General features: G+C 52.2%; 3 protein-coding genes across 3 annotated transcripts in view; 1 reads left to right on the forward strand and 2 right to left on the reverse strand.

Moving 5' to 3' along the window:
* Positions 1-396: 396 nt before the first annotated feature.
* Positions 397-2,027, reverse strand: LOC104575192 (thiol S-methyltransferase TMT1A). The gene is made up of 2 exons (XM_010222525.2): positions 1,512-2,027; positions 397-662 (listed from the first exon to the last, which is right to left on the reverse strand). Exons 1-2 carry the CDS (start codon positions 2,010-2,012, stop codon positions 426-428), a joined length of 738 nt encoding a protein of 245 aa, XP_010220827.1. The 5' UTR covers positions 2,013-2,027; the 3' UTR covers positions 397-425.
* Positions 2,028-4,486: 2,459 nt separating this feature from the next.
* Positions 4,487-6,846, reverse strand: LOC104575194 (thiol S-methyltransferase TMT1A). The gene is made up of 2 exons (XM_010222527.2): positions 6,352-6,846; positions 4,487-4,863 (listed from the first exon to the last, which is right to left on the reverse strand). The coding sequence occupies exons 1-2, from the start codon at positions 6,844-6,846 to the stop codon at positions 4,627-4,629; spliced, it is 732 nt and encodes a 243-aa protein (XP_010220829.2). The 3' UTR covers positions 4,487-4,626.
* Positions 6,847-8,813: 1,967 nt separating this feature from the next.
* The window catches only part of SCN8A (sodium voltage-gated channel alpha subunit 8), a 43,457-nt gene continuing 26,939 nt past the window's right edge, over positions 8,814-25,331 (forward strand). The window contains 6 exon segments of the mRNA XM_088520661.1: positions 8,814-8,922; positions 15,610-15,936; positions 21,890-22,007; positions 22,937-23,027; positions 23,248-23,376; positions 25,077-25,168. Coding sequence (XP_088376787.1) covers positions 15,664-15,936; positions 21,890-22,007; positions 22,937-23,027; positions 23,248-23,376; positions 25,077-25,168 — 703 coding nt within the window. The 5' untranslated portion in view covers positions 8,814-8,922; positions 15,610-15,663.

Below are 25,331 nucleotides of genomic sequence, written 5' to 3' on the forward strand. Positions count from 1 at the left end.
GCTAGATGAGGTACGGAGGGGTAGGAGCGTGTGTGTGTGCTCGTGCCCATGGCTGCACTGGGTTAGCATGGCCTTCCTCGAGTGGCCGTGCGCCCGGGGGATTCTGGCACTTGGTAGCAAACAGCAGTCCATCTAAGGTTTAACATGCTCAGGTCCATCTGCTTTATTTTTGTTAATTGAAACTTCAGAATACCAGTTTCTGAATCTTCACCTGTAAAGCCTGTGATCAACATAGTTATTTCAAGATTTTTAAGAAAGCTAAAGCACTTTCTCATTTGACATTTAAAGCAGAAACATAAGATAGCTGAAGTTTAATCATGTTGCTGTGGATGTGACTGTTTAGATTAACATATACTATTTTGCTGCTTTGTCTATATCAAGGAATTTCTTTAAGGGCACAGGAGAAAACTATGGTGCAACATGAATTACTTCACAGCATATCCAATAATATGAGGCTTAATAGGTGTCCAGGTCAGAGGAACACTAATGTGTTGCAATTTCAGTTCAGAGAAGTTGGCCTGTTCTAGGTTTTTCCATATCTCCCTTGTTAGGCAGCACCCATTAAACACGAGTTTCCAAGTTGGAAAGCAGCTCTGCTGCCAAAAATACTTCCAGCTAGAGCGATCGGCAGCCACGTGATCCAGGAAATAGAAAACGCCGCCCTGGGGAAGCAAAGTCATCTTAGAATATCACAGGAGGAATGTGCACGCAGCAGGCGCCGCCCTCCCTCCCCAACACGCCTTTTCTCAAACGCGGTTCAGTGCAGGGGAAATGCAACTTGCTCACTTTGACACTATCTTTCTACCCCTTTCCTGACAGTTTTTTTCCTTCTGTAATGTCAATTTGAATTAATACAAGCAAGAGACTTGAAGGGGTTCAAAACACATATTCTGAGAAGATGAAAGGCATGCTTATTTGATCCCTTTGTTCTTACAGCAAGAGCTTGTTCTTTGCCTTTTTGTTTAAATTGCAGTCGCTGGCATGACATGCTTCAGAGGAAACTAGGTGAAATGTATAAACCCTCCTAGAACTTGCTGGGTTTTTGGCAACCCAAAGGATCGTGCTGAAAGGAACATTTTAAAGGCTGAAGTTCTACTGCAAAAAAAAAGGATTTTTTTTAATCTTTAATTTGAATGGGATGCTGCAGGTAATAAAGGCATTTAATTAGATGCTTTAGTCATACAGGTGGGTTCTAGGAGGTTAAAACAGTTTATTTAAAACACAGAGTTTCAGCCTTGATCAGAGACCTTCCCCCTTCTGCCCAAAAGAAAATCTGGTGTGCGGCAGCTCTACTTACTCACTATGTTACTTTTATTGCTGAGCTAAGACAGCCTGACCAGTCTGCTGCTACTGCTTTACACCATTTAGCATTGCAGGGTGGTTGCAAATCTCATTTTACTGTGCAAATAACAGGGTTTGACTTGTAAGCTCAAAAGTGACTTTTTGTTTTGGTGTGGTGCTTCTGTGATAAATGATAAAGGAAATAACATAAAACTTCTTCATATACTCACGGGTCTGAGCACTCGCAGAACTTCTCTCAAGGCTCTGTCTACGTCCAGCACAGAGCAGAGGACTAACGTGCAAACGACTGCGTCCACAGAGCCGCTGGGCACCTGGCTCAGATCTTCTGCTGCGGCTACTAAGAAACGTTCGTAGCGGAGGTGCTGGTTCTGCTTCATGTTTCGCGTAAGGGTCTGCTGGAAGTGAGGGTTGATGTCGGTGCAGGTCACTCTGCAGCCTGCTGGGTAGAACTGGAAGTTAGTGCCGCAGCCCGTGCCGATCTCCAGCAGCTTCAGCTCTCCCGAAGTACTTGCAAACTCGGGCAGATTACGAAATAAGTCTTGCTTCTGCCTGTGTGTTTTCCTGTTGTGAATTACAGAAAGCTTCTCGAGGAAGTAAGGAAAAAATATCTTCTCACAGAAAGGCTTCCATATCCCCAGGAACGACAGCAGGTAGATGGGCATGGCGAGCAGCGCGAGGCAGACGCGCAGCAGGAGCACACTGGTCTCCATCGTGCCCAGCACGCGGGCAGAGGGTCCGTGCTGCGCAGAGCTCTTTGCGTGTCGGAGCCTTGAAAGGAAGAGCGGGGCTGGTGTGCTTGCTGCGTTCCTGCTGCTGTGCAGCGTGTTGCATTGATCGAATGGACTTCTCTCCAGAGCCGATTTTTAAGTCCAGTCACAGGCGAGAAAGGGGAAAACAGCACTGCTTGCCAAACAGTTACTGTTGTGTCCCAGCTCTGGCAGAAAAGGAGTTGCCAGTCTGTTAAGTAACCAAGGTAAACTGGACAGTACATCTTTGTACTTAATTTTTGGCAAATTGTCATCACTCGCCCTGATCTGGTGTTCCACAGTTTCAGATTACAGTTTGTATCTCTTAAAGAAACCGTATCTTGTTTTCAGTGAGTGGTGGGAAGTTGATTTGAACTCCAGGTCTGCTATAAGTATTTAATTTTGTTGCATTAACATTTTGGTTAAAACACATGTATTTAAGGTTTCTTACCACCTTGTGTTAGGTATCCAAAGTAGCTGGATGAGCAAGTCAGCTGCTTGCTGGGTGCTTTCTCTGCAGCATGTGTGTTCGGTCTTTCTACTTTGTGGGAACCTAAAACATTTTGATGTGTTGTTGGGTCCGGTTTTCGAATTGATGGAGAGAGGCAAACACCATTGATATCTGTTGTGCTTTTTAATAATAGGAGAAAGGTAATAAGTATTACCAGCTAGCTGGAGGTCCGGCCTTTCCCATGCAGGGGTCACACCACGGACCCCGACCGCTTCGGTCGTCCCTCTTTTATACCGTTCTTACCCCAAAAATGTTCCCCCTCCCGTTTTCCTCTTCTTCTTTCATGTCAATGTTATCTATATTTTATTGCTGACTGGGACACCTGGATAGGCAACCCCTTCATGCAGAACATCCTGACTTGCCATATATTAGGAGTCTTTGCAGATAGGCAACCCTTCCATGCAGAACATCCTGACTTGCCATATATCAGGAGTCCTTGCACTTTGAGACTAAGTATTGACTAGCTTATTAGCACACTCTACATTAACTATTTAATCCCTACAGTGTGACTGTGGGCTCCGTTGTGGTGAATAAACTTGCTTTTCATAGTTACCTTTCAGATCTTTGAAAGCAATCACGGACCAGAGATAAAACAATAGATTCATTCAGTAGTCACTGTCTCTAATAGCTTTTATTGACGTAATAAGTCCGAGCTGACACCATGCAGTCCATTTTATGCTAAATGCTTTTGGAAACCTTTCTCAGCTTTGCTGCCACGAGTGTTTTTCCACGGGGGTTAGTAGTGGCAGTGCGGATTTGCCGCCGGGTTTAGCTGCTCCTTCGAGTGTTCCCAGGAGAGGGGCAGGGAGCTGTTTGCACCACTTGGCCTTAGAGGCCGCGTTCAAACACTCCTGCCCTGGAGTGGTTTGTTTTTCTGCTGAGCACAAGGGAGCTTCGTTGTCCCAGGTGTTGCCACCTCCCTCTAGTGGTAAGAAACAAATAAAGTGCCCAGCCTAGAAAAGCAGCATTACAGAACAGCTTTGCTACTGCCCTGCCTGCCCTGGCTTCACCATGGGGAAACTGCCTCAGAGAAACAAGCCTGAGCAGTGGGAAATACTTCAGGGGTCCTTTCTGTGCACACCGGTTGGATGTGCATTGACCACAAAATGGGCAGTGTTTCCTCAAAAATCGTTTGCTCTGGGTATTAATTTTTAGGTGCTTTACTGTGAGAAATGAAAGAGAACGTTAAAGAGTGGCCAGGAGAGCAGTGCCTCTTCTTGGTGTCCTAGGGAAGCTTATCTGGAAAACACTCCTAATGAAATGTGGCTTTTAGGATAGACTTGACACCTTAGGTATAATAGAATACGAAGGGTTTAAGCATGGGTTTAACTTCTTAACAGAGTGTATCGAAAGGGCTGTAAGAGCCTGCAGGGCTCAGCAGTGACCATCTTGCAGCTGAGATGAGACTTCTGCCACCTGATTCATCAACCCTTTCCCCAGGCATAAGGAGGAATTCCTGTCTTTGGCTTCTTAGGCTGCAAGTTAAGCCCAGGCTGATGGCATTGGCGTCTAATGGCCAGGGGAAGCTCCGAGGAGCGATCTGGTGCTGTGATGGGCACTGCCCTGAATAACTCCACTGGTGCGGGAGGACGAGCACTGGCTCCTAGGGGTATTTTGCAATGGGAAGACAGAAAGAAAAATGCTTGTGCTGTATCTATTTTGTATGTGCCCTGAAATCATAGGGGCTGAGTAATAGTCTCTGCTATTCAAAGAACGTTAGCTCTCTATATTTGCTGGCACTGATCTGCTCCCTCTTTTCCTCTTCCCTTTCTCAGCTCCTGAGTGGTGACTCCTTTATTCTGTGCTGCAGTGAAACACGTTCTCTGTGTTTCCAGTGTGCTTGGTCCTTGTGCCACAGCTTGTCTAGAAACCTGCCCAACAAATGGAAGAGTGTGATTCCTGCTTGAACAAGATGTGGAAACTCAGGAAGTTTGCCATGTTTTTATTCTGAGTACTAGGTGCTGTATATGAGTTTACTCCAAGGCTACTATCCAGTGAAAAATACTCTATAAAAAGTGTGAAGAGAGCTGCCGAAGCGGCTCTGGGTCCTTCAGTGCTCATGGCCGTTTATTTTACTGCATATCCAATGATATGAGGACTGGCAGGAATCCAGCGTAGAGGGACGTGCACGCGCCTCAAGTTCAGCTCGGAGAATTTGGTTTTCTCCAGGTCCTTCTGTGTCTCTCTGCTCAAGGAACAGCCATCTCCAAAGCACTTCCAGGCTGGGTCGCAGACCTTTTGCCAGAAGTAGGTCCAGCTTGATCGATCTGCAGCCACATGCTCCAAAAAGTAAAATGCTCCACCCTGGAAAACAAGGCCATAAAAGATGCAAAAAGGGCTTTTCAACTCTGTATGCCAATTTTATTGTTTACTATGTAGCAAACAGGCTGCCTTTTTTCCCTCCCTGGAGACTGGCCTCCTTTCCTAGAGATTGTGCGTGGTGGATTCATGTTTGAGCCGTGAAGTCCCTGCATGCCTCCCATTCCATCTGCGCAGGAGGTGCAATTCGAAATTCTGCAAGGGGCAGTAGGGGCTGGTGGTTGGCGATTGCTGTCACAGGGTATTTATCTCTGCCCAGCTGCCCTGCAGCACCTTGGACAAGCCGCTTCCCTGTGTTTCCATTCTGCAATGTGAGCAAACCAGCTGCTTACCCTGCACCCCAGCAGTTGAAAGGGCTCAGTTCTCACTGCGCCAGAGCTGATAGGAGCAGCGAGGGTCCCGGAGGGGAGAGGCTGCAGCTCCTCAGGGCTTTTCTTTGTCCCTCCTGTGTAGCCTGTTCCTGTTTAAGTGGATCTTTTGCCACATCTAGTTCAATGGCTTTCAGTGTTCAGAAACAGCAGATAAAAGGCAAATCCCGTGTTTTAAGCAAGCCTTTTCATAACAATAAAGGCTGTCTAATGGATCCCCATAGAGAAGTCAAGCTGAGCGGGTATTTTCATCCCCTCCTCAGCTGGGGATCATCTTATTCCCTCTTCCCCGGTTTTGCTTTGCAGGAGTGTCTGGGGTTTCTTTGAGGAAGGAAGCAGGGATGAAGTCTTATTTACACAGGAAAGTTCTGACCTGTTGCATAGATTTAACCATGTGGATATGATTGACCTGAAATTAAATTTAAACCCTTCCCAATATTCTGAGTTAACTGGCAGGAGAAATAAATATGTGCAAGTGTGGTGCTCTACAGTTTACGCTTAGATGATAGCACTAATTCCTGGTCAGGGGGATGAGGACTAAAGGCTAGAGCAGTTGCTAGTGAAGGTGCAGGGCACCTGCAGACCGAAATTCTTGTTAATCTTTCCCCGTGTTAGAATCCACGTTGCTCCCTGCTCCTCTCCCTTCGTGGCCCTCGCTCCCACCGTTCTGTTGCCATAATCAGCGGCTCTTGCTCCCCCCGGAGTTCTGGTCTCGGAGATTTTGCAGGCCATCCGGGTACCCTGTTTGAGCACTGTCCCTGAGTGCCCCCGCAGCGGCAGCGCCCTGGGCAGGGACTAAGTAGGAGGATTAAAGCAGGATGAATCAGTTCTTCCATCTGCAGGTGAAGCAGCACCAAAGAAACAGCCTCTGAGGATCACTGTGCAGCCCAGAAGTGCTGCTTTGATTTTGTTGCATCTGCGTGTGCACAATGCAGGAGGGAGGATGCTCTCCTGTGCGCAGAGAAGGGTCTGCAGGGATCTACAGCACAATAAAGTGAAGAAACTGGCCTGCCCGTCAGGAAAAGCTTCAAGGAATAGGATTTGGCAAGGGAAGGAAGTGAGAAGTGAGAGCAGGCTCACGCCCCGTGGCGCTGCTGCGGCTTACCCGCCGGAGCACCCGCAGAACCTCACGCAGGACGCTCTCCACGCTGCTCACGGAGCACAGCACGAGCGTGCACACCACGACGTCCACGCTGCCCTCTGCTATCTGGTGCAGGTTCTCCCCAGGAGCGACCAGCGAGCGCTCCAGACAGAGGTGGGGGTTCTCTGAGAGGCTCTTGCGGAGGAACTGCCCGAAGTTGGGGTTCGGGTCGGTGCACGTGAGCCGGCAGGCTGCGGGGTAGAACTGGAAGTTGGTGCCGGTGCCTGTGCCGATTTCCAGCAGCCTGAGCTGACCCCCAGGGCCCACAAGTTGTCCCAAGTTGCTGAACAGCTCTTGTTTCTGCCTGTGCACCTTGCGGTTGTAGCTTGATGCAAGCCTGGCCATGATGTAAGGGAAAACTTTCTTATAGACAGTGTCCCATAAGCCCAGGTGGACGAGCACATAGACGGGCAAGAGGGCGAGCTGGACGCATCTCTGGAGGCAGGAGACGAGCGCCATCGGCGCAAGGCAGCCCGCGCCGCGGCTCCTTCCCGTCGCCACCTCCGAGCCGGATGTGCCTGTGTCCTCCTGGCCGCCCTCCAAACTGCAGCTTAAAGCGGCAGCACTTGAGCTGCGCTAAGCTGCCAGGGCGGCCCGAAGGAGCGGGCCGGCGGCATGGGAGGCTGCGCTTGCTGCAGACATGTAGTTGGTACGGAGTTTGGTTAAGAACACAGCGCGTTTGGGTTATGAAGGAATCGCTCTCATGAGCTAGCAGGCAGCTCCTAGCCTGGAGTGGTCTCCGTAGCTATCCACGTGTCACTGCCTGCTCAGGTCACCTGGTCATTCCGGCTCGGTTTGCTTTGCGGGGCTTGGGAAAAGCCAAGCTGTAAGTGTGTCCTGGGGCTCTTGCAGAAGCCCAGGCAGCCTGTGTGCACTGCAGGTGCCTGTGAATGGCCTGGCCCTGCGACAGCGGCGATTACGACAGCCCAACCATGGAAAGAAGACCCTGTAGGGCATCGCGCTGAGCCGTGTGGCCCTCGTCTGCAGCGGAGTCCCCAGGAGGCCGTTGGGACCCATTAGCTCAATTAGAGGCCTGGGTATTTTTTGTTATGGCTGTTCAACAGATGAGTGTCGACCTACTTATTTCTTTAAGCCCCATGCTCCGAGGTACCTCACACAGGCTGTGACAGCCCCTGGAGGCCCTGGGCGTCCTTGCAGGATGTATTTCCAGTGCGTTGCCCGCCCCGCTGGGAGCGACGCTGCGCTCCGGCCTCGCCGCCCGCGCTGGGGACTTGCCACGATGCCGTGAGCAGCCGTCCCTGTCCTGGCCTTGCCCTGCAGCACACTTAGCTTTGCTTTTTGAACACTTCAAAAACCTCTCTTTGGGAGATGCTATCCTGCTTCCTAGCAGTTTATCTTCAGTAGTGTTTTTTTTTTTTTTTTCCTGAATGTCAATGTTTCTTTCCATTTGTTTTGCATACCTTTGGAAACAAGAGCCTTAGTGAGAACCGAGCTTCAGAAAGTCCAGTTTGTACCTCAACTTCCTCCAAATCTTTGCATTTCAGCAGCAGCTTATTGAATGTGTATGCAGCATCTTTGGGTTAGTTTTTGGCTTGAAATACCACAACTCTCTGAAGTTGCACCTGCCCTGGTAACTTGGATTGAGTGTTAGTGTTCCTACTGATTCACTGGAAAACAGTGTTCCCGGGGTGTGAGGGGAGCAGCCGATTGCACCGTTCCGGGCATCCAGCAGGTCCGGGTCGCTGAGGAACCTGGCGGAGCCGGGGGAGGGAGAGTCCAGCTTGAAGGATTTCTCTCCATTCTGCACTTGCACAGAACTTCCTGGGACTTAGTTATCTTCCAGACTCCTAATGCAATGCTAATACTCTGCTGAAACTAGCCAAAAACAGGGGTATGTGCAGATGGGCTGATCATGGAAAGGAAACCTTTTATAAATGTGGAAAGCACCAAAACGCCACTTGGACGTGGGTCAGCAGAGTGTTTGTTGGCTCTAAGTTATTGATCGCATCCTGCATGCCCCAAGTGAGGCATCGACCTACAAAAACACCCCACCACGGAGGGTTTTCCTTGGAAAACTGAGTGGGGGAATGAAGAGCTGGTGCTTGGCTTGAGGCAGACTCGGGGGGCGCAGCGCAGGGAGAGGCCGCTGGTGGCAGTGGGGACGCGCGAGGGTCCTTCCTGGGGAGCCGGGCTGTGAGCGAGCTGGTACCCGAGGGGCCCGGAGGGGCCGTGCGGGGGCGCGGGGCCCGGCCCGGCCCGGTGGGAGCTCCCTCGTGCCGGGGCTCCCTCGTGCCGGGGGCGCGGGGCCCGGCCCGGCCCGGCCCGTAGGGGACTCCCTCGCGCCGGGGCCTCCGTCGCTGCGGGGGCCGCGGGGCGGGCCCGGCGCTGGCGCGGCTCGGCTCGGCTCGGCTCGGCCCGCGCTGCCTCCGGCCTCATCACTGATGCAGGGGCCGGGCGCGCTGCGCCGGGGGCGGCGGCGCGTCAAGATGGCGACACCCGCAGTTCCTCCTGCAGCTCCCGGCGCGCCGCAGTCCGGCAGCGCCCCGCGGGAGACGCGCTAGCGCGGCCGCCGCAGTAAGTGCAGCCCGCGGGCCCCCCGCCCGCCGCCCTCGGCCCGCGCGCCCGCCCCGCCGCCCTTCCCTCCGCTTTTTGCCCCCCAGAATCCGGCGCCCCCTCCCCCGGCCGCCGCCGCCGTGGGGGCTCTGCCGCAGAGCGGCCGCCCCCTGCTCCCCGGCCGCCCCGCCGACCCCCGGGGGGGTCCGCGCAGCCCCCGGCCCGGGGGAGGGGGGGCCCCGCTCGGCCCCGCCGTCCCTGCCCGGCCCCCGGGGGCACCAGTTGGAGCAGAGATTTGGGGGGCAGCCGGGGGGGCTCGGTGCTTCCAGTGACCTCGCCGCGGCCATGGCGCCCCGGGCGCGTTTAGGGTGCGCAGAGCAGCCTTCCCCCGTGCCTGCTCTTTCCTCTCTCTATATTTATATTTTCTTCTTTTTTCTTTCTTTTTTTTTTTCCGGGGAAAAGGATTTGCGTGTTCACGGGTGGGCTTCCCCCGCCCCCCTCCCCGGGTGTTCGTCCCCCGTCCCCCCCCGTGCTCGCTGGTGCAAACCGTGCCCAGCTGACGTGGGGGTGGGGAGGCCGGCGGAGCCTCCCGGCAGGAGCTGCGGAGGAGCCGGGGGAGCCGGAGCGCGGCGGGGGCGCCGGCTGCGGCGGGGCCGGCCCGGCCGCTGCGCTGCGGTAGGTCGGGCCCGGGCGGGGGGCGCGGGCAGCTGGGGCCGCCCCGGGGGGCGCCCGGCCCCGCTGCCGCTGCCGCAGGTCCGCCCCGGCGGGGAGCCCGTGACCCGCGTGTCCTCGTTTCACACCGGGAGAGCCGCGGGCCCCTTCCCGGAGCGCGGCCGGGTCTCCCGAGGAAGGCGCCGAGGCCGCGCGGCTGCGAAGGGACGTGGTGGCCCCGGGAGCGCGCCGGGGGCGCGGGCGGGCGGACGGCGGGGACAGCGCCAGGGCCGGGCCGGGCCGGGCCGGGCCGCCGTATCCCGCGGTGCTGAAATGGACAGCGGCCGGGAACGGGGCTGGGAATGGGAGCGGGACCACGCGGCGACCGCCCCGGCCCCGGAGCCGCTTATGTAACCGGCGGGGGTGCAGGGGGTCCCGGGCGGAGGCCGCGGCCAGGGCAGGTGCGGCACAGAAATGCGGCACGGGCGCCGGGGCGAGTATGCGGGGAGAAGCGGCGAGCAAAGCGGGGCTGGAATTTCTAAAACACGGTGTCATCCGCTTCCCCCGCCGCTTGCGCCGGCTGCATTTCTTTGCGGGGTTGTTTAACATGCTTTTTCGTGAAAACGAACCCACGGGGCTCTTCTCGTGAGCTGCTGCCCACTATTTTTCAATGAGTGGGAAGCGGGTGGATTTGGAGGCCCTGTGGCTCCGGGGCAGCCGGTGCTCGCACAGTCACATGGTTTCCATTCACTATCGATCGCCTTCCTCCCGGAGCGCCCGCGACCGTCATTGAAAGCAACAGTACCGGGATCGATAGCCTGCCGGGGTGCTCAGCGAGCGGCTGGGACTAAAGGTGATGGGTGAAATAATCTATGTAACAAAGACAGGAGAGGGGAGAGCAGGCTCCTCTGCAGCCAGGCACTCCTGTGGGGATGGCAAAATAATAAATCCACAAGAAGTTCCATGGTGTTTTGACCCATGGGGCAAGTTGGTGATGTCGATCTGGTCCCTGGTATCAGGATGTCCATCCACCCACAACCTCCAGAGAAAAGGGCTCCAGTTGTCTTTGTTGGCATCTTCAGCAAAGAGGGTTCGGAAAGCCCGTTCCTTGCAGGCTCAGTCTCCTTTACGTTATCCCGGGCTCTTGCGAACAGCGTGGAGGGTCTCCAAGCAGGAGAGGACGAGTACAGAGTAGGTTGCTCCCCATTGCAGGATAAATCAGTAAAATTCCCCCCGACCATATCTGAGACTTGAGAATAGCTTCCAACGTTTCACATGATCCTCTGTCCCGTGAGGGAAGTGGCTTTGGCTCCTGCTCCAAAGTTCCTGTGACTTCCGTCCTGCTCCCAGGCCTTTCCTGTAGGGAAGCGTTATCCCCGCCTGCTGGAGCACATCAGCACGGAGCGTCTCGTAAGCGCAAGGAGGCCTGCAGCAAACCAGGGAAGATTTTTTCTCTTTTCTGGGAGTAGCCATTTTAGAAAGCAAAGTTTTGCCATTGAAGACCTGCAAACCCCATTTATGCCGCTCGTGCTGCTCCTGTGCCGCCAGGAAGGCGTGAGGATTTTATTCTGAAAATGAAATCTCAGCAGTTAATTCTGGGAGGAAACATTTTCAAGAAAAGCACTAGTGTTTGTCGTTGTTCAGTAGCATGTAATAAGACATCATTGACTTCACAAGCAGTGGTCTTAGGCATATAAATAGAGCCCAGTCCTGATTCATTGGTGGAAAATCTTGGAAAAGCCTAAAAACCATCACCTTTCTCGTTTTCTTTCTCAGTGCAGGTGCGTTATTACTTAGGTTTCCCAGAACTTCCCTTAGGAATTGTAAACCCAGCCTAAATGTGCACGTCCGCAGCCGCCCAAGCGCAGCGGAGCTCCTGGGAGCTGGTGCGCACCCTCCGTGAGGACCTTTTACCGTCCTCAGCTGTTCAGGTGGCACTTGGTGACAGGCAAGGCCTTCACCGGGAGTTAACCCTCACCTAAGAGGGGAAGGACCCTCAAAACACGAGGCGGAGCAGCAGATGCCAGTGCTCCAACCCGCGGGGAAGAGATTTCGTCGAGTTGGATGGGATCTGCCCCAAAACGGTGCGACCAAGGCGTGCGCGGCTCGTAATCCAGAACGGGGCAGAAATCGTGAGATCTGTTGTGTAACAGCAGAGGGGTTGGGGCTAATTGCCCTTCCTTTCGTTTTGTTAATATATTTGTATCTTTGTACAGTTTATTTTGGGTCCATTTGAGCACTTCGCAGCCTTAAATGAATTCCTCCAAACTTAATGTAGAGAATAACCTTGCTCCTGTTTTGTCGGTCACAAATAGGCTAACTGACTTGAGCAAGGAATTTAATTCTGAGCAAGGAATTAAATTTAGGTCTTTCAAGCCCTATGCTGGTGTCTTTCAATTATCAGGCACCGCCCGTTTTGAACCATTCCTTGCTCAGCCTTTGGAAGGGAAGGTTGAAGTGCCACGTTTCAGGCGGCTCCGGCAGGATGAATCTCTGGGTTCCTGTGTGCACTGGTGATAAATGCAAGTCAGCTCCAAGCGCCGTGGAAGACGGGGAGCTGGAGCTCTGCGTTTAGCTATTTTTGGTTCTCATAACTTACTGGGTGACATTAGAGAAGTCGCTACTGATGGGGATTTAAAAAACCCACAGTACTAGCTCTTCTGTTTGTCGGTTAAGCTCTTTTTGGTTAAACTGTTTTCCAGGTGTTTTAGGGTGTCATCTGGTGGTATTTCAGAGGATGGTTCATCCAGGCTGATGTCTTCCCTTCTGCTCTAACCCGTCATGTTCAAGCCCAAACCCATGTGTCTGTATGGGTTATCAAAATTCCTTGTGGAAGAGTTCTTTTCTGAAGGAGCTGAAAGACACACTGTGAAGGACTGAATCTTGCAGGTTAATATACAAAGAACTGTATTAAAGTGAGGATATTGCTTCAAAAGTGTTTTTCAATTTATTTTGACAATCAGTTTTAATAATTTATTAGAACATTTCATAATGCACCAGTAAGTGGACTGCTGGGAGCATTTGTAAAAATAATTAGTTCTTAGTAACTGGACACCTCAGTAGGACACTTTTTGGGTGTAAAATCTTCGATCTCTGAAGAACGTGTGTGTAAATAGGTAGTGAGAGCCCAAGCGTTTTCGTGCACTAAACTGCAGGTTCTTGGGACAAGTTTGTGGCTCCTTGAAGCCACTGGGAGATCTGCTGCCAGTCCTCGACACCAGCGTTTCATCCCTGGTGTTATCCCCTCTCTGTGCCGGTCTCTGCAGAGAAACTTTGTATCTATTATCTATTTATCTATTTTTATTTAATTGGAGAGTTCTTCAGCATGCCAATAGTTTAATGTCCATCCAATCTGTGTACATTGCATCTGGACCAATCTTCATAGAAATCTTTAGATGTTACCATTAAATTAAAAAAGAGCAAAGAAATTGGTAACATTTAGTGTTTTTTAAATACCCCCTCATAACTAATGCGTGGGCTGTGCAAAAGGGAAGAGGGAGGAAATCAGCTTGTCCTCTTGGCTCTGCCCCTGCTGCAGAAATGGAGCTTTCCTGAAATCAGCAGATTAGGCCCTGAATTCACCCGAGGAGCAGATGCACCAAGATGCTCTCCCTCCGCAGCTGCTTTGGGGGACATTTTCTGTTTACTTGTTTTTCGTGGTTGCTTCTGCACTTGAAACAGAGTTCCGCGTTTTCCCTCCTTCTGGATGGATCAAAGCCCTTGGTAGACACCGAGCAATACTCGGTGAAATGCTCTTGGATCCCCATGTGAGAAGTTGGTGTTCCCGGGATTTTCTTTCCTTCCAACCGTATCGCTCTGCAGGGGCAGTTTCCAGTGCTTGCCGCTCGCGTGGCTGGTGCGTCCTGCCTTGAAACAGTCCGGATCTGGAATATCCCTGGGAGTTGCGTCCCCTTATGCCGAGCGAGCGGTAAAGGGCAACGTGGGCTGTGGGAGCTGCAGAGCCCGGCTGGCCATCGCCGTGGCTGGTAGGAAGATACAACCCCTGCTGCCTGGCTCTGCCTGAAGGAGCTAAGTAAATAGCCTTTGCTTTCTGTTTACATCCTAATTTTGTCCCCGATTTTCATGTGGGATAATATAGTGGGAAAACAACTTTAGTCGGGGTGGAAATTCCCAAGCAGTGAGAACAGCGGCTGGGCGTTGTGTCCTGGTATGGAGCAAGGCGCGGGAGCAAGCCCCAGGCCCACCACAAAAGCAGTCGCGTCCTTTAGGCTCACGGAGCAGGGAGAGCAGACGGCAGGACGACCCCCTTCCAGGAGCATCCAGCACGTCCCGTGATTTATTAGCGCACAGAGGTTCTGCAAGCGCTGCTGCAGGAGAGGAGTTTTCCTGGGAGCCGGAGAGCTGAACGATCCCGGGAAAGTGAGAGCACGTGGGACTCGCTCCGGAGGGGAGGTCTGGCCTCGGAGCCCGCGTTGAGCCCCGATCTGGCAGGTTGCTTGGTTGCTTCCAGTTCCTGGCTGTGCAATTGTGCTTACAAATAACATCCGTTTGTGCCTTCTTTTTTTTCCCCCCTTTTTTATACTCCTGTGTCCCTGAGCTACTTTGGTTTCTAAATTCAGGCCTTATCTGTGCCATTCAATTAGACCACATCCCCAACGCTGCTATATAGTTCCACAGTATGTGGGAAATTTGGTAATTAAATGCATGCAAATGCTGCAAGAATCGAATAAATTAATTTTTCCTTAATATCAGCAAATGATTCTGTGATGTTTCTGGAGCTAATACGACCAAGATACTGGCTTTTCTTTCCCTATTCCCCATCCTTCTGAGCACTTACTATTCCGGAAATACCTGTTAAAAGTTTACAGGAAAAGCATTCCAGCATTCCCGATGTGTTGTTACGTAAGGAGGAAAATCCGTACGGACGTTGTCTTGGCTCTGCAGATACAGGCCCGGCCAGGTCGTGGTGAGGAGCCCGGGGTTCCTCTGGCCCCGTGGTGCTGGGGGAGGCCCGTGGGGAGGCCGGGCCCTCCCTCGCCTCCATTTTGGGGGATTTCGCTGGGGCTGGGGAGCTCCTGCCAGGCCGGTTGGCACCATCCTCGGAGCCACGGGCTGCAGAGGTGGCTAATTCGTGCTGGAAAAGCCGAGTCTCCATGACTCGGTCCGGCGCTGGCCACAGGCTTCAAGAAATTCCAGCTGTTCCTCATGCAGAGAGGCCCGATCTTTAGTCCGTGCAACGAGGCTGCGCGTGGCTGTCGCATTGGAAAGCTGTGACGTTGCCGGTGATGTTTTCCTTAAAGAAACGGGCCCTTGGCACAGCTTTTGGAGCCGTGCTGCGTGCTCCGGGCTTCCGCCGCCTTTCCCAGCAATGCCACTGGGCCGGGCACTTTGAGGGCTCGCTCCGCGCTGCGGTGCCGACCCGCGTGGCCCGCTGCTGCAGGCATCGCTGCGCCGTGTCTTGCACAAGTTTAACCTAAAAATGGCTGTTGCACTTCATGAAGGGACTTTAAAGGTTATTCAGTGCCTAGGGCCTCATGTTCATGGGAGCCCTGCTGGTTTTATGCGTGTGGAAGGGAAAGGCAGGGATGGAGAGCTGGAGTGATCCAAAGCAGTGAGACGGGTTGGTGCCTCCGGTGCCGAGCGCTCGTCCCAGCCCCGGGAACAGAGCTGCCCTGGGATTTGGATCTAACAGATGTCTGGGGAGAGAGCAGTGGCCGGCGAAGGCTTTGGGGGAGAACGGGCGGTTCTTGCCAAAGCCGCTTTCCAGCAGTGCTCCCGGCTGGGCCGGACGCCGTGCGCAGGGCCCTGCGGCCGCTCCTGCTGTGCGGGGGAGCCCAGGTGAAAATCCTCATCGTGAGGCCGCGCATCGGTCCTGTGCTGAGCGGGGAATGGTTTCGAGATCCCGGGATACGGCCAAAGAGTTCTCAGCCGGCTCCCGGGGCCGGGACATCCGTGCCGTCGCCACCGGACGTTATTGGTGCCTGCCAGTAAATTCCTGGGCACCTTCCGCGCCGGGAGGCTGCGGGACTCTGGGGTTGTCCCCCTGCTCCTGCAGTGACTGACGCTTGTTCTGCCTGTGCTCTTTGCCCCCTGCAGAGCTGACGTGTCCGGGGTGCAACACAACTAAAGAAGCTGCTGCAGGATGAAAAGATGGCAGCACGGCTGCTCGCACCACCAGGCCCTGAGAGTTTTAAACCTTTCACTCCAGAGTCTCTGGCTAACATTGAGAAACGCATTGCAGAAGAAAAGAAGAAGCGCCCAAAGCAAGACAGCAGCCACCGGGATGACGATGAAGACAGCAAACTCAAACCAAACAGTGACCTTGAGGCGGGGAAGAATTTGCCTTTCATCTACGGGGACATCCCCAAAGGCCTGGTTGCTGTGCCACTGGAGGACTTTGACCCTTATTATATGACCCAGAAAGTGAGTCTGCACTGCACTAGGGAAGAAGTCACTAAGCCACCTTTTTCCATAGGAAGTTGCAGGTTTGGGTACGGTTTAAATAGAAGACAAAGAAATGAGTCCTTGGATGGGGCTTATTTTTGTATCTATATATTTTTTCTTGATGTTTAACAGTATTGCTCTTGTTCTTCATGTGCCTTCCAAACCATTATCCTGTTTAACAAACTTAGAGATTATATGACTAGTCTTTTAAGCAGCTGCTTGGGTGGAGATGGCAGAACAAGGTCTAAAATCAGATTAACTTGTCCAGACATGACAATTTTTAACCTGGAGGGGAAGGATTTAACAGAGGGGTGACAGGGTTAGTGTGCATTTCATTGCTTTTACTGAGTTCAGTTGAAATTTGGTCAGAAGGACACCAAGGGGAGGAATGGGGACCAAATCAAAGTGAGGTGAATTGCTTAACTCACTTTCATCTTCGTAATTTTTATTTCTCTAAATGTTGTCTGGGGAATAAGGCGGTGAGTCTGGAGGCATTTATTGCTGCTGCGATTTATTGAGAGGTGAAGCAGTATCTTAGGGGAAGTGGTAAATAAGCCAGCAGTGTGCGGGAAATGGAGAGGGGGGCATCGAGTGCTGGAAGAGGGTGATCCCGCATTTTTTCCTGGAAGTCTTGATGGCTTCAAACTGAGCTGCTTTTCTACCGCTTCATTTAATGACTTTCCTTCATAAAAACAAAATTCAGTAAGCTAATTACTAGAAAGACAGAATTGAGGCTTAGCTGTGCTTGAGGAGCTGGAGATTTGAGCGTGTATGTGACAGTTGTGAGTGGTTCCACGTCTGTCCTTTAAAATATCAGTAAGTCATTGTGGGCAGCAACGTGTTTTATGTCTTTGGGGAAGGTCTTCCTTGCCCCACTCGGGAATTACTCTGCGGATCGCAGGCGTTATCCGCGCGCCTGGCCTTGGCTGCTGAAGCTTTGCGTCGCTCGCCACACGTGACTGGTTTAGTCCTAGTTACTGCTTGTTTATTGGGTCGGTGCCGCTAGGAGTGCGGGCAGCAGCTCAGAGCAGGGCCTCTGGACGTGGCGGATCGGCGGTGGGTGGGCATCCCGCTGAGGACGGCGCTCCGGGCGGCCTTGCTGGAAGAAGGGAGCTTGCGGAAACGTCGGCCTGGGAAGGCCTGGCTGCAGCGACCCACGCTCGGCAGCGCTTCCCAGAGCAGCCTAGGCTTTGTGGGGCCACTCACGCCGACCAAAGCGGATAGGAGACGGCACCAGGTCCAACAACGGGGCTGTTTCGTCACCTCTCCGCCTTCACGTAGCTGGACGGGCAGTGTCCTCTGCGGAGCTGCGCCCCAGCTCCCAGGCTGTAACCGGGAAGCAGTGCCGAGAGGGAAGCGGCACTGCTGTGTTGGCTCAGCGTTCGCCGGCAATGGGAGACGGAGGTGAACCCCGTTAACCCTCGCCTGTTGTCAGTCTTCTGCGTGGGGAACGTTGCTTTTTTTTTCCTCTCTAAAACTGAGAGTTTGAGAGTAGCGTTTTGTGGGGAGGCCGATGTGACACCACCCATCACGTCCTCGCGGCTGCGCGGAAAGCCCGAGCGCGCCGGGGCTGTCGCAGAGCCGCCTGTCCTTCCCTCCCCACGCACCCAGCGGCAACGTTTCGCTGCCTCTTCCTCCCGAATCCCCTTCGGGATGGCCGCAGCACAGGGCTGTGTTACGCTTCTCCTTCCCCAAATACACAGTGACTTCCCACAAATAATTTTTTTTTAAGGCTATTAAAAAAGACCCTTTTCTGAATCATCAGAAATTGCAAATCTGCTTGAATCATGGGAAGTTTTCCAAGACTTTTTTTTTTTCCCCCTCTAGCATTTGCCAGGAGGCTTTGCATCATAGGTCTTTTCTTTTAAGGCTAGACATGCAGCACTCATAGGAGCGAATCAGCTGCTCGCTTTTCCTTGCAGGAGGACACAGTGATCTTGGTTTATCTAAGGAAACTGAAACTGCATTTTGCCTGCAACGCCGAACTGCCCAGTGGCCAACATGTTAACTGATCTTTAAAGGAGAAACAGTGCGACCTAGAAACAGGACCGCGATGCTGGGAGTCAGAATGCCGGGGTCGGAGCCTGGCCCTGCACGCAACTGTTTTGTCCAAGCTCCTTCATTCTTTGCTTGTGGGTTTTTTTTTTTTTTTTTTGCCCAATGGGAATAATGGCTCTTAACAGAATCAGGAAAGTCCATCTGCTCACAAGTAAAAGATTATGGAGCTAATTTAGCACTTTTTGTTTTCATTTAAGTACCAGGGAGATCTTTTTTCATGATCTTTCTTTTGCAAATAGCTTGATCACCTTCCAGCTCCTGACCTGCAGTATACGATGGAAGCTCTACTGGCCTGTGAGATCTGCTGTGGGCACCTGAAACTTTTAATAATAATTAAAAAAGGCAAATACTTGCACGTGAAATTCCTTGTGGACAAGTGCAAGTGAAATTCAAGACAACCGTGTGAACACCCCTCGCAATGGGTGCAAATTGTCCTATGGCAAATGCAGGCGTTTCAGGCAGCGGCGATCAGGATGTACCCACCATCTCTTTTCCTCGTGGTTTTCCAGCTTTTAGGCCTCTCTCCTTTCTCCTCCGTTTATGTTCCTGCCATCGCTTTGTTGAGCAGCTCTGCTCCTGGCTCTTTGTCAGAGCCGTGCTCATTTTCCTCGAGTAACTTCCATCCAGCCTGCTGGATTGTAGCAACCTGTTCCCCTGGCTACGGAACAAGGCGAAGGTGCAAACGCTCCTGCAGCCCCTGCGGTGGGAGAGGCAGAAGGTGCCTGGAGGCGCCGAGAGGGCAGGCTGGTGCGAGCGGAGGCGGATGGCGCGGGCGACCTGCGCGTCACGAGCGTCACAGCCCGGCATGGCGCTGCCTGCGGTCACCCAGCGCTCGCAGATGGGCACCTGAGGATCCTTCCCGGCTCCGGGTGCCAAGAGTGACTTGCAACTTCGGCGAGTCACATGCTCCGGTTGGAAACGCGCCCTCCAGCCCGGAATGTCACCTTGAGTGTTCAGAAGTAGGAAAATTACAGGAATATGAAAGAGAGGCTGGGGGAAACATGTCTGACTAGCATGTGCTTCAAGGAGCCGCCTTTTATGACCTCCTTGTGAGGCGAGATTGTGGCTGTAAGAAGGCCTGGTGCTCAGGCCAGCCTTGATGGCGAGAAGCGAGAGCCAGGCCGTCTCAAAAGCTGCCTGTTTTCATCTCACTTTCAACAGCAAACTGCGTTTTCCAGGCCCCGTAGGTGCAACATCGCTTCTTTTTGCCCTCTGCCCTCGCACAGGTTTACGAGGAGCAGGAAGGAGCCCCGGCCCCGCTGCTCCTTCCTGGCATCCCAGGGCAGCGTCACGGCCGGGCTCCGCTGTGCGGGAGCAAGCGGAGCCCACCAGGATGGACCGGGATGGCTGTGCCGGCCCTGTCCCAGCCAGGAGGCAGGACGGGCTCCGCTGCGGAGGCAAGGATGGGCGAAATTCCAGGAAGCGCCATCCTTCCATTCTGCGGCTCAGGCAGCAGCTCATGGTGGTAAATCAGCCCGGTTCCTCAGGCCCCTTTGGTGAAGAACAGATTTTTGAAAACATATCTTAGTTAGATACAGATATACATTGAAAATATTTCCAAAAATAGTCCCAGGGATTTCTGCTGTACTGTGCTCCAAGCAGGAGTTTAAAAGAAGCACAGGATGTGGCAAATACTTTTCCCCCACAAGTTTTTTGGGGTAAAGAACAAGGTGCTGATAAACAGTAGATGTATCCCCTTTCTGGGAGGGATGGAAAAGTAAATGCTGCATTTTCCATATGAAAAAGTACATCTCTATGAGCCCAAACGGACCTGGGGAACGTGCCGAGGTGCCGCGGGCGGCAGCGCGGCGCTCCCCTCGCCTCGCGCTTCCCTGCGGGGAGGTCCCATCTGCTCGCGGGGCTGCTCGGGAAGCTCCTTCCCCGGGAGCCCCCTGCCCGCTCCTCCCGGCAGCCCTTGCAGACGTGCTGGGTGCAGCAAGCCGAGCTGCGGCCTGCGCGGCCCCACTCCCCTCCAGCGTTTGCTCCATCCTGTCGTGCTCTGCAGCAAAGAACTTCCTTCCGGTGTTATTTTGCAAATTGATTTAAATACAGAGGCTTTAATGAAGCTTGTTCCTTAGGAGTATTTCTTTTATAGAATCATAGAATCACAGAATGCTGAAGGTTGGAAGGGGCCTCTAGAGGTCACCTAGTCCAACCCCTGCACACGCAGGGTCACCTGGAGCACGTGGCACAGGGCTGCGTCCAAGCGGGTTTGAAGATCTCCAGAGAAGGAGACTCCACAACCTCTCTGGGCAGCCTGTTCCAGTGCTCTGGCACCCTCACTGGGAAGGAATTTTTCCTTAAGTTCCTGTGAAACTTTCGGTGTTTCCGTTTCCAGCCGTTTCCTCTAGTTCTGTCAGTGGCCACCAGTGAAAAGAGGCCGGCCCCATCCTCCTCACTGCCTCCCTTGAGGTACCTATAGACACTGCTCAGGTCCCCTCTCAGCCTTCTCTTCTGCAGCTGAACAGGCCCAGCTCCCTCAGCCTCTCCTCATAGGGCAGATGTTCCAGGCCCCTGATCATCCTCGATCAGAAACATCTCTACAGCTCCTCTAAAACATACAAACCCAGCCAACTTTAAGCAAACTGAAGTGGATGGAGCCTTTTCTGCAACTGCCTAACAACAAACTGGAGCTTCCAGCAGACTTCTCCCCTCCAGGAAGGCAAAATGCCGGTCACCGGGTATCGCCCTTCTCCGGGTTTTGAGCTTTGCCTCAGCAGATCCTAAAAGGGCTTAAGGATGTTCTTGGAGCTGAACCAGCAAACATTTTAAGTGCATGCAGCCATTTTGAAACTGAGTTTTAATATGTCAGCAGCATAAAGAAAAAATAAGGTAAGATTTTTCATTGCCAGGCACTTTTGGGGGGCTTTTCTTTCTATTTGTAAGGCCAAGTGGAGGCTTACCCAGGGTTTTATAGGGAACGCTGGGGAACCGGAGTGGCGGATCTTGGAGCCATCGTGCTGCGGAGCAGACTGTTCTCTGCGTTAGGGCTGTAGCGAGAGGCCCTGTTGTGACTGAGGTTGTGCAAAGGAGCCAGTTCAGCGAGAGCTGGAGGCCGAGAGGAGAGAGCCTGGGCTGAGGATGGCAAGAGGAGCCTCTAAAAGGGGCGAGTTTGGAGCTGTGTGTCGTGTCAGGGACGCAGAGACAGCTGGTTTCTCCCGCGGGGCGGCCCTCGTGCTCGCTGGGGTCTTGGGAAAAGTCCTGGCCTTTTGCACGATCCCTGCATGCCGGGATAACCCGTTCCATAATTCCTGGTGCCGCGACCCAAGAGCTGTCCGAGGTTGTCTTGGGAGAGGTGTTAGTGGTTGCACTAACCAGTATTTCTCACTCAGCCCTAAACCACAACCTGGCTTTGATTTCCTCCCCAAACAGTTTGCTGCTCAGTGCTCTAATGGAGCCAAACGAGCTAAAGAGATGTCGTTCCGCTCGCATGGAGGGAAGGCAGGGACACGGGGGTGCAGCTTGCGTTGCGCGGGGCCACCAAGTGTCCTCGTGCTTTGGGCAGGGACCCGAAGCTCGGCCGGAGCTGCCGTCTCCGCTCCCAAACGAGCTGCCGGGGAGACCGGCCAAGCCAGGCCGAGGAGGCTATGGGGCCTGAACCCCCCGCGTGGGGACAGTGGGAGCTCCGGGGTGGGGGATTTTGCTTCTGCTCTGTGCAATATCCAGTAAAATGGGCTGACTGGAAGAAGAATTCAGGGTGTCCTGGTAGGTATGTTTTACCCTAGTGGGAACGTCTTAGAGGAGACTGTTCTTTGGAAAAGCAGAAAATAGTCTTTTCCTATTGAAGATGTTGGTCTTTCTTCTACAATTCATACTTTGGTTTTCATGCATTAACTCTCTCTTTCTCTTTCTTTCTCTCTCTCTTTCTCTGCAGACCTTTGTAGTACTAAACAGAGGGAAAACACTCTTCCGATTTAGTGCCACACCTGCCTTGTACATTTTAAGTCCTTTTAATCTGTTTAGAAGAATAGCTATTAAAATTTTGATACATTCATATCCTTTTATATTACGGAATTATTCTGACTTTGTTTACTGCTTAAAAAACCTCTGCCCTGGGGGCTGGCCTCTGAGCACACACAGAAATGTGTATTTTGAGTGAAAACCATAGCCCTTAGATTCAGCCTATGGAATAACTTCTTTGCATCCCCTGCTGAATTGTGTCTGCCCATATCAGTTCTTCATTGATAAGTATTGGAGTAAACACGATTTAAAGTTAGGCTTCCAAGGAGAGGCTTGAGCTTGAACTAGCTGCTAAAATGGTTCAACAAAAACATTATCTGGAGAAGCAGCCAAAGATACTGTAAATATAATTAGATGCTGACTAATTTCTTGCTCTTTTGGCATCTCTCAAACTTCCTTCTCATGGCAAAGCTGTTCCAAAATGTGGCACTGCTGGGCTCCAGCGAGCTCGGGCGGCCTCCGAAGCCTCCTGCCTGCTTTAGTGAAGGAGGAGAGAGCAAGAGTAACAGTGCATTGGGTGAGCTGGTTTGTGACTCGAGCACTGATCTGATGGCAACGAATGTATTTGTTGTTTTAGAAGCTTCTATGTAATTGCTTCCTGCATCTCACATGGTAAAAATCCTTCTGCATCTTTTAATGCTTCAAACTCAACCTGGGATCTAAGGCTGGGAACAGGCTCTCTTCTTCCAGCAAACATGGAAAGAGTGGTCCCAAGCACAAGCCAGCTAGTGATGTAAGGGGACAAGGAGGAACAACTCTGCCTATTTTTGAAGAGTTGAAGGGATTTGCCTCCCAAGCACCCCTCCTTCCCACTTCCCGTAGCAGACTGGCATGGAAACCGTGCCATCCGGGAGGGAGAGCCGGCCCGCGGGCGCCCTCGCACCGCTCCGCGGATCCCTGGGAGGGCGGGAGAGGGTGGGAAGAGCCACCCTGTGTCCCTGTGATCCTTGACTTTGTTCCACAGTATTTAGCATGATCATTATGTGCACTATTTTGACCAACTGTGTATTCATGACTTTTAGTAACCCACCTGAATGGTCGAAGAATGTGGAGTAAGTAAATATTTTTTGTATCCTTGTAAGACTCTGGCGCAATGTTGTTTTCTGGCTATTCAGAAATCTTTTCCTACTTGTATTTACGTTAGCATGAGTACAAGCAGTCTTTTATATCCACTTTGCTTAGACAAGAAAGTCTGTAATTTACCTTTATTTCATAACTAAAATTACATTTCTATAGACTTCTGAGTACTGCTCTCTCTCCTCCTTTTAACAGGTATACATTCACTGGTATTTATACGTTTGAATCACTTGTGAAAATTATTGCAAGAGGTTTCTGTATAGATGGCTTTACTTTCCTACGCGATCCATGGAACTGGCTAGATTTCAGTGTGATCATGATGGCGTAAGTTGCATTTTTAGATTATTTCAGGTATTTGTTATATGTGGGAGGGCATCAGATCTTAGGAAGAGGGTGGGTGTCTAAGGCGAAAATAAACCAAGGAGAACTTAAGTGAATCCCCAAAAGATTTCTGTCTGAATTTTCAAACAAAAGCTTTAGCTTGACTTAGGACCACAGATCTCCACTGCAGCTCAGTGGAATTAGCAGAGCTGCGTCTGCAAAATCTGCAGTTTTCCTAATAACTGCCTTGCTAACGTGTGGTTTTATGATAGCATGGAGCATTTCAGGTTGTCTTGCGTGCCAGAGCGGCAGCTCCCTGTGTTGAACGTAGCATTAGGAGCCAAACGTCGCCAAACCACCCCGGCCCTCCGCAGCCTTCCTGCGCGTTGCAGCTTCCCAGGCTGCGGCGGGCGGTTGCTGGTCGGTTCCCGGCCCGTTGCAGGTGAAGAGGCAGTGTCAGAAAAGGAAAGACTTCGTTCTGCCTCTTCAGTCCTTTCTCTGGTGCTAGCTCAGCTTCCCTCGCTCTGAGGATGAGGGCGTCTCGGGGATGTTTCGGCTCCTCCTGAGGCTGGAGGTGCCTCCTGGCTCCCAGGCCGTTGCTTAGTCCTCCCAGCAGCCTGGGCTGCGGGGAAGCGATTCTGTTTTCTCTTCTGCATTTGTTTGGGGCTGCAGATCTTGGGGCTCCCCCAGTCAACCGAGGCCAGTGAAAACCCAGGGCCAACATAGGCGGCTCCGGGAGCTAAATGCAAGTTTAAGTGGAGTTTGTTTGCAGTGACAGAAGGCCACGTGTTGGCTGGATTCTGCAATGCAGAGTGTTGGTTTTCCGGAATATCTGCTCTTTTTTTTTCTCCTTGCCTTTTGGTTGTGATTTCAATAGCATGCCAAAGGTTGTGCATTGCCCAAAGAAAGGCAAATAGCCCGTAACCAGCAGCGCTTGAGTTTTGCTTTTCTCCCCAAAGAGCACAGAGGAAAAACTCTATTCTCAGTGGTGATTAAAGAGCAACTCTAGAGCAGTTGCCCTCTGGGTACCTCAGGTTTGTCCCTCTCTGAGAGGGGGATAAGGGCACCTACCTGTACTTGCCAACAGGGCATGAAGCACAAAGAATTAAAAGGCAATAAGAAAAGCCAAAGCTGATGGTACTGTATTAAAAACATGAAGGGAAAAGAAGTAAATAGACCTGAAATCATTGAACTGAGGTGGTGTCACCAAGCCTCCTGGCATGTTTGACAGTTGTACCTTCTTCTGTAGAGATAGCATTGAGTTCTTGTGTGCTGCGTAGGAGAGAAGGCAGAGCGGGATGAGCCGGCTTGGAGTGAGAGACTGAAGCCGTTTTCACCTCGAAACTTTCTGTCTCTCTCTCTCTCCAACGCCAGTTCTAAAACATTTTGAGTTAATGAGCTGTTTCCTGCAAACAGACAGCTAGAGTCAAGGCCGGTGACCCCAATGGTGCCATTAACTCTGGTTTAATTCTGCAGGTATATAACAGAGTTTGTAAACCTAGGCAATGTTTCAGCTCTGCGCACTTTCAGGGTACTGAGAGCTTTGAAAACTATTTCTGTAATTCCAGGTAAGGCGGCCTCCGGTTGGTGTTAGCTGTTGGGTACAGGCCCCTGTGAGTGATGTATTGCTTTGTCTGTAGTTGTTGTTTTCTTGGTGTGTGTTTTGTCATTGTGTTTTTTGTGTGTGACCTCCCTCATTGCAGATATGTCACAGAGTTTGTGGACCTTGGGAATGTCTCAGCATTGAGAACTTTCAGAGTTCTCCGAGCTTTGAAAACTATCTCTGTTATTCCAGGTGAGAAACCATTAAGCATTAAAGGCCAGTCTTGCCTGTGTCTCCTTGCCGTATCTTCTCCTTCGTCCTGCATTGCTTATTTCCCAGAAGTGGCACTGGGATGTTTTTGATGGGCTTTGCAGTCTGTGCAAATAGAGGGGTTTGAAATTAATATAAGGCTTCC

Source organism: Tinamus guttatus, unplaced genomic scaffold, assembly GCF_059628265.1.
Source record: "Tinamus guttatus ecotype Peru unplaced genomic scaffold, ASM5962826v1 Tinamus_guttatus_pri_ptg000096l, whole genome shotgun sequence".
Classification (NCBI taxonomy): domain Eukaryota; kingdom Metazoa; phylum Chordata; class Aves; order Tinamiformes; family Tinamidae; genus Tinamus; species Tinamus guttatus.

Coding starts and splice junctions, on each gene's coding strand:
- LOC104575194 (XM_010222527.2), bottom strand. CDS start 6,846: ATGGCGCTCGTCTCCTGCCTCCAGAGATGCGTCCAGCTCGCCCTCTTG. Junction 4,864..6,351: donor TTCTGCGGGTGCTCCGGCGG/GTAAGCCGCAGC, acceptor CTTGTTTTCCAG/GGTGGAGCATTTTACTTTTT.
- LOC104575192 (XM_010222525.2), bottom strand. CDS start 2,012: ATGGAGACCAGTGTGCTCCTGCTGCGCGTCTGCCTCGCGCTGCTCGCC. Junction 663..1,511: donor TTCTGCGAGTGCTCAGACCC/GTGAGTATATGA, acceptor TTGCTTCCCCAG/GGCGGCGTTTTCTATTTCCT.